At 41.0% G+C, this 8,231-nt stretch overlaps 1 protein-coding gene across 1 annotated transcript in view; it reads left to right on the top strand.

The window, feature by feature from the left end:
- LOC107677342 (microtubule-associated serine/threonine-protein kinase 1-like) overlaps window positions 1–8,231 on the top strand; it is a 37,644-nt gene that overhangs the window by 18,532 nt on the left and 10,881 nt on the right. The window contains exons 9-21 of the mRNA XM_016472222.1: window positions 386–595; window positions 715–816; window positions 1,680–1,812; window positions 1,896–1,963; window positions 2,409–2,485; window positions 3,293–3,501; window positions 3,908–4,046; window positions 4,339–4,471; window positions 5,246–5,411; window positions 5,508–5,609; window positions 6,779–6,901; window positions 7,000–7,109; window positions 7,200–7,354. Coding sequence (XP_016327708.1) covers window positions 386–595; window positions 715–816; window positions 1,680–1,812; window positions 1,896–1,963; window positions 2,409–2,485; window positions 3,293–3,501; window positions 3,908–4,046; window positions 4,339–4,471; window positions 5,246–5,411; window positions 5,508–5,609; window positions 6,779–6,901; window positions 7,000–7,109; window positions 7,200–7,354 — 1,727 coding nt within the window. The remainder of the gene's footprint in view (window positions 1–385; window positions 596–714; window positions 817–1,679; window positions 1,813–1,895; window positions 1,964–2,408; window positions 2,486–3,292; window positions 3,502–3,907; window positions 4,047–4,338; window positions 4,472–5,245; window positions 5,412–5,507; window positions 5,610–6,778; window positions 6,902–6,999; window positions 7,110–7,199; window positions 7,355–8,231) is intronic.

The raw sequence follows: 8,231 nt of genomic DNA, 5'->3' as shown, positions 1-8,231 counted from the left end.
TAACATCTACTTAATATTATTAAGTATTCTGTAATAAAAATGATCTTGAAATAATAATAATAGTGTTTATTACAAAATACTTAATAGTAATAATAACTTGTAGAATAATTATTTATATAAAATAATAATAATAATAATTATTATTATTATTAAAATCTAGAATATCTAAAATGCTTAATTATTATTATTAAGTAATTTGTAATAAATAATCTAGAAATACTTCTACTACTAGTAATAATAATTGTAGATTATTTATGTATTACAAAATGCTTTATAATAATAATAATAATAATAACAACATTATTATTAGCTATTATTAGTAGTAGTTTTAAAATTCTGGTCTCAGCGAATTATTATAAAATAATAAATAATTTGTTCCTGTCAGGCCACGGCGCAGATGGAGGGCAGGTTGTGTGATTTCATCCACTCATATTGTCCCGAGAGCGTTCTGCCGCTGGCCGATGGGGTCCTAAGCTTTATCCACCACCAGATCATCGAGCTGTCCAGAGACTGCCTGACCAAATCTAAGGAGGGGCTCATCACGTCCATCTACTTCTTTGAGCTGCAGGAGAACCTGGAGAAACTTCTGGATGACGTGAGTTCATCATCAAACCTGTGATCTCATTAAACCGGAAAGAACGGTGCCTTTACTATAATGTGAAGAAGTAAGGAAATATTACTTAGCTTGTTTTTCTCTGTCTTTGTGTCTCTCAGGCTTATAAGCGGTCAGAGAGTTCAGAGTTGACCTTTGTCACTGAGTTGGTGAAGAAACTCCTCTTCATCATCGCTCGACCTGCTCGACTTTTGGAGTGTTTGGTGAGAAAATGCTTTCTTTTGCTTGTTCTTTTATGCATTCATCAGATAACATGATGCTTCAAACCACTCTGGACAACAACAACACAGGCCTGATGTTTTCCGGTTTTCACTCCTACTTCAGAAAAGTATTTTAAACAAGAATTGCTGCAAAACACACAAAAGGAGAGAGAGCGAGTTGAACCTGCTGCTGCATTAGCATTTAGATTGGGAGCTGTGAGCATGCTGCTGTTATCATTGACCTTCTGTGATTCACTGCCTGTAAAAAACTCATTTGGAAATGCTTCTGTGCTGCTCCAGGATTAAACCACATGAACCATTCATTATCCCTGTTAAACAGAGATGCTCCCAAAATGAGAGTGTGTTCATGTACTTCAGCAAATTACAAATGTTCAGTGTAATTCAACTTTATTTTTTGACTGTCACAGAAACTGAACCCTAGTGCTGATCCTCAACCAAACAATAATGCCGTCTGAACCCTGAACCCAACTGAACTTGTATTGCATTTATGACTTATTTCAGAGTGAAACAGCATGCAAAAAACTATTCCAAACACCCTAGCAACCTCATAGCAACATTCTAAAAACTCAACCAAACACCTCAGCAACCACATAGCAACACGCTGAAATCTGTTCCAAACACCCCAGCAACCGCATAGCAACACGCTGAAAACTATTCCAAACACCCTAGCAACCTCATAGCAACATTCTAAAAACTAAACCAAACACCTCAGCAACCACATAGCAACACACTGAAATCTGTTCCAAACACCCCAGCAACCACATAGCAACACGCTGAAAACTAATCTAAACACCCTAGCAACCTCATAGCAACACTAACAGATGTTGCTCTGACATGTTTTCCAGGAGTTTAACCCTGAAGAGTTCTATCATCTGCTGGAGGCGGCTGAGGATCACGCTAAAGAAGGACACCTGATGAAAACCGACATCCCGCGGTACATCATCAGCCAGCTGGGTCTGACCAGAGACCCTCTGGAGGGTGAGACCTCAGTCACACAACAGTCACACAGCACTGATCCCAGTACAGCTGATCACTGAGCGACTGTCACGTCTGTGTTTCAGAGATGGTCAGTCGAGAGCATTATGACAGCGAGGGGCCCGTCACACCGGAGACAGACGACTCCACAGAGGTCTGAACACACTCTCTCACACACACACACACACATACTTGTATTTGTGGTTTACGGGGACTCTCCATAGGCGTAATGGTTTTTATACTGTACAAACTGTATTTTCTATTGCCCTACACCAACCCTACCCCTAAATCTACCCCTTACAGGAAACTGCTGGCAATTTTTGAATTTCATAAAACAAATTTTTTGTATGTTTTTTAAGCCTTTTGTTTTACGGGACACAGGAAGTGTCCTCATAAACCATGTTTACGTTGTAGTACCCATGTCATTATACACATTTGTGTCCTCATAAACCATATATACCTGTACACACACACACACACACACACACACACAGACAGCCCCGGGAAATCTGAAAACGATTCTTTGTCAGTAAAGTGTCTGTTACAAGATGATGATAACATCTTGTGCAAGAGTTTGAGGGGATTTTTCTCTTTTCCAGGGAAAGATAAAACCCATGAAGCCACCTGGAGAGGCAGATTTCCAGACCATCAAACTGATCAGCAATGGAGCCTACGGGTAAACCAGCACACACACACACACGCACACACACACGCACGCACACGCACACGCACACGTTTGCTTCAATATCTAAATGGGGATATAAAGTTTAAAAGAACAGCATTTATTTGTAACTGAAAATTTTGTAACATAAGTACTGTCACTGTGGATACAAACGCATCTACTAAATCAGTGTTTCCCAACCTTTTTTTAGTCGCGGCACCCTTTGGAAATTTTAACAAACTTGTGGCACCCTACAAAATTAATTTTGTCACAATATTTGAATTTCTAACATCGATATGTTCATTTGAAAAGTATAGATGTTCGGTACAACAGGGAAGAACTGCAGAATATAATGTCATACAGATATTTTCTAATATTATTTAAAAATTTTGTCCATCAATGGTGGCAATCAGTAGGCTAATTTCTAAGCACAGTAGGGCTATTGCAGACAGAAACAATACTGTACTACATCGATGTTTCCTGTTGGCTCAATTTTTGAGTGGACTTTGCTGTTCTGATGAGCATGAACGGTATACGAGTGGAGCGACTGAGCGGAGCGCACACGCATAGAGCGGATAATATGCAGAGCGTCACACCACGTGAAAGTGAAACCTGAGCGGTGAACTAATTTTTGGCAGCCGAAATTTCGCCGTCTGTCGAGAGCAGGGGTGCCGTGTAAAAAATCCTTTTTTAATTTTTTTAAATTGCTAAAATGTTAAATGCTAAAATGCCGCGGCACCCCGGTTGGGAAACACTGTACTAAATAACCAAACACACACAGAGGAGTTGAGACACTGACAGAAGATACTGTGTGTTTCTCAGCGCGGTGTATCTGGTCCGCCATCTGGAGATGCGACAGCGCTTCGCTATGAAGAAAATCAACAAACAGAACCTGATTCTGAGGAACCAGATCCAGCAGGCGTTTGTGGAGCGAGACATCCTGACCTTCGCCGAGAACCCGTTCGTGGTCAGCATGTTCTGCTCCTTTGAGACCAGGCGACACCTGTGTATGGTCATGGAGTACGTGGAGGGTGAGACACGCACACACTTTTATTGCTCTTTTAAAGCTTTATTGACTGAATTGAGGTCTCAGGTATGTTTTGTTTAAGTACCAACTCTCAGATGTTTCTCTTAAAGTGCCTAAGAAATAAAACAGACCCAGATGAGTCACTCCAGTAAGAGTCTAGGGCTATAAAATGAATGTGGAAAGCAGCTCAAATCATTTGATGAGAAAAGATTGAGTTTGTGTTGGAGATCTTGAGCAAATCTGAGCACAGTTTGAGATCTCTTCTGAAACACCTGAGGAGGAGACACGTGTGAGATTACTGGAGTCTTTTTCTCAGGAGAAACATTTGAGAAGCAGGAGGCTTCAGTGTTGTTGTCTAATGAGAAACAACTGAGATGTTAACCAGATCTCATCTGTGTGTTTCGTTTCAGGAGGAGACTGTGCGACACTGCTAAAGAATATCGGAGCATTGCCTGTGGAAATGGCGCGCATGTACTTCGCTGAAACCGTCCTGGCTCTCGAATACATACATAACTATGGAATCGTGCACCGAGATCTCAAACCAGACAAGTAATACGCCAATAACAGTTAAAATAATTTTGAATTATATGTAATGACAATGGCAGGGAGCCTGTCATTTACTAAGTGACCGTGCACAGTCAATTAAATGATTGCTGGGATTCATTTGCCATCTGCTGGGCAATGACATACAGCATTTCCTGTGTGAGATTAATGAAATCGTTTAATTTGGACAGATTGTGTTATATAATTAAACACATGTCAGAAGTGCCACTCAGTGTGTGTTACTGTAGAGACGGTCTCACATCATCTCCGTCTGTCTCTCTCTCTCTCTCTCCGTCAGTCTGCTGATCACGTCAATGGGTCACATTAAACTCACTGATTTCGGTTTGTCTAAAATGGGTCTCATGAGTCTCACCACAAACCTGTATGAGGGACACATCGAGAAGGACACCAGGGAGTTCCTGGATAAACAGGTACCAGAAAATACTTACAATATTCTGTTCTGTACATAGTCATGGTCAAAAAGCCACAAAACGACAGTTTTAATTTCATTGTGTGCCTATTTAATTTAGTTCTTTTTGATCATAAATATAATTTACACATTCAAGTTTATGATAAAATATCACTGATGAAGTGTTGATGAAGCCTGTAAGCAACACCTTCGCGACATTCTAAATTGATTCCAACACCACCATACTGGAAAAAAAAAAAAATTCCAAACACCATAGCAACCACATAACAACACACTGAAAACAATTCCAAGCATCTCAGCAACGGCATAGCAACACGCTAAAACTAGTCCGAATACCTCAGCAACCGCATAGCAAAGCACCGGAAACTATTCACAACATCTAGGACCTGCCCTGAAAACTAATCCAAACGCCTCAGCAACCCCATAGCAACACTCTGAAAACTATTCCAAACACCTTAGCAACCGCATAGCAACAAGCTGAAAACTATTCCAAACACCTCAGCAACCGCATAGCAACACACTGAAAACTATTCCAAACACCTCAGCAACCGCATATCAAAGCACCGAAAACTATTCTGAATGCCTCAGCAACCACGTACCAACAGGCTGAAAGCTAGTCTAAACACCTTAGCAACCCCATAGCAACACACTGAAAACTATTTAGAACACCTTAGCAACCGCACAGCAACGCGTTTAAAACTATTCCAAACACCTCAGCAACCGCATAGAAACATGCTGAAACCGCATAGAAACGTTCTTTGACCTTTGACCCCAGGTGTGCGGCACCCCAGAGTACATCGCCCCGGAGGTGATCCTGCGGCAGGGTTACGGCAAGCCGGTGGACTGGTGGGCCATGGGCATCATCCTCTACGAGTTCCTGGTGGGCTGCGTGCCGTTCTTCGGCGACACACCGGAGGAGCTGTTTGGTCAGGTGATCACAGGTAAAGACACACCTACAATTTAAAAAATCTAATATTTCACACAGTGAAACAATCTCAAAAAAGTGTACACAATGTAAAATGTGTGTGTGTGTGTAGATGACATTGTGTGGCCCGAGGATGATGACGCTCTCCCCGCTGACGCGCAGCACCTGATCTCATCTCTCCTGCAGACCAACCCGCTGCTCAGACTGGGCACAGGTGACGTCACACACCTCCAGTCATGTGACCCACTGTCACTAAATACAGGCTGATGTGCTCTGACTGTTAGAGCTGTTGACTTGGATTAGAGCTGTATTATAACACTGATAATTTGACGATCAAAAATGATGATTAAAAAGAAGAATAGCTCAAAACTCAAGCCATTAAACCTACTTTTTGAACTGCAGTCCATTCGTTGACAGTATAACAAGTGAAAAGGTCCCAGGGACTTAACAACATGAAACAACATAGCCTCGCATCACCTTAGCAACCACTCAGAACCACCTGGCAACCACATAGTAGCACACTTAAAGTAAGTTATAACTGCCTAAACACTAAAACGCCTTAACAACACCCTAGCAATCAGTTAGAGCACCTTATAAACTACCTAGCAAACACATAGTAGCAAGTTTAACACCACTCTCTGAACCACATAACTGCATAGCATGTATTAAAACCACCCTAGCAACAGCATAGCAACCTCTTAGGAACCAACTAGCAAGTTTTAAAGAACCTCCAACAACCACATAACATGCACTAAAAATGTCCTTGCAACACCCTAGCAACCTATAACCTTATAAACAGCCCAGCAACCACATAGTAGCAAGTTTTACGCAACTCGGAACCACTTAACTGCATAGCATGCATTAAAAACACCCTAACCACTCAACAGTATAACCACTCAAAACACCTTAGAAACCACCTAGCAACACAAAGTAGCAAGTACAACACCACTCAGAACCACCTAACTGCATAGCATGCATTAAAACGCCCTAGCAACCCATATCAAGTTTAAAATCACTCAGAACCACCAACAACCACATAGCATGGGGAAAAACACCCTAGCAACCAACATAGAAACCACACAGAACACATTAGAAACCATGTATCAGCAAAACAGTAAAAAGTTTAAAACCACTCTGAATTACCTAACAGCCCCATATTATTCACTTAAAACACCCTAACACACCTCACCTAACAACGCCCTAGCAACCACTCAGACTAATCTAGCCTTTATATTCTAATGAAAAATATAAACATCTGTTTTTACTATTATTAATAGTTCATTTGATTATTGATCATTGACTGTCTTTTATCATATTGCTGTTGTTGGTCAGTAGAGTCAGACGTTCTCCACACACTGAATGAAGTCCTGTGTTTGTGCGCAGGTGGAGCATTCGCGGTGAAGCAGCATCCGTTCTTCTGTGATCTGGACTGGAGCAGCTTGCTCCGGCAGAAAGCCGAGTTCATCCCTCATCTGGAGTCGGAGGAGGACACCAGCTACTTCGACAGTGAGTGATGGACAGATGGACGGATGGATGGTGTGTGTGTGTGTTTGTGCTGTTGTCTGATGGTGTGCATTAGTGAGTAACTCATCCGTCTGTCTCAGCACGATCAGAGCGATATCATCACGTTCACTCGTACGATGAAGATGACACCAATGATGACGAGCCAGTGGAGATTCACCGCTTCTCCTCCTGCTCGCCACGCTTCAGCAAGGTGAGACCTAGATTCTGCTCTTTACACAACACCGAGGATTATGGGTAATGTAGCCCATTCAAGGATTCATCTAGTGCATCTGAATCACAGGTGTACAGCAGCATGGAGCATCTGTCGCAGCTGGAGCACAAACCTGTGGTGACCCGCCGAGAGCCCAAAGCTCACAGAGAAGATCGCAGTAAGAGGGAAAGTCTGGGCAGCCTGACCCTCCGAGACAAGAGCTGGAGAACCGGATCCCCCGAGATGTAAGACAGACAGTACAACGACCTCCCAGAATAGCCCAGCAACACTCTAGTAACCACTCAGAACACCTTAGAAACCACCTAGCAACCACCAGAGCTGGGTAGTAACTGATTACGTGTAATTTGGATTACATTATCAGATTCCAAAAATTAAGTACTTGTAATTAGATTAAATTACATTTTAAATTGCTTGTAATCAGACTACAGTTACTTGATTACATGATTACATATTATTCACACAATAGCAATAAATTATTCCAGTCACTAGTCAGGGGGTGACATGGCATTTTAACACTGGATTTACAAAAATCATTTCAAGTTTTAAGTGCTTCAACATTGCACTAACTACTGATGAACACATTCATTTTTATTTGAATTATCACTCAGTAGGTTATTTAACCATGTATATAGTTTTGGAAGGCTTTTGTCTTTCAAAATGCACAAATTCACATTATTTCTTATTTGCATGTAATGCAGTATATTAATACAAGTATATTAAAATAAATATGTTAATAATTAAGTATCACATTTGCATGTTCACGGTTCTCTGATGTTGGTTAAATGGTCACATGACATGCATGTAAAGAAATAAAATATTTCATTTTTAGTAAGTGTTTTATTTTGATTGATGTTATTTTAAAATGGCTAAACTCATTAAACTCACAAACCCCCTGCAGTTCATTTACGAACCCCAATTTGGGAAACCTTCATGTAATGGAATGTTTAACATACTTCATGTTGTTAAAGGGGTCATATGATGCGATTTCAATTTTTCCTTTCAAGCTCTTGGTGCATAAAGAAGATCTGTAAAGTTGCAAAGACTAAAGTCTCAAATCCAAAGAGATATTCTTTATAAAAGTTAAGAGTCAGCCACACCTAC

Source organism: Sinocyclocheilus anshuiensis, unplaced genomic scaffold (assembly GCF_001515605.1).
Source record: "Sinocyclocheilus anshuiensis isolate Anshui unplaced genomic scaffold, SAMN03320099.WGS_v1.1 scaffold644, whole genome shotgun sequence".
Lineage (NCBI taxonomy): Eukaryota > Metazoa > Chordata > Actinopteri > Cypriniformes > Cyprinidae > Sinocyclocheilus > Sinocyclocheilus anshuiensis.
Note: the sequence above shows the minus strand (reverse complement) of the source record. Positions and strands in the feature narration are given on the sequence as shown.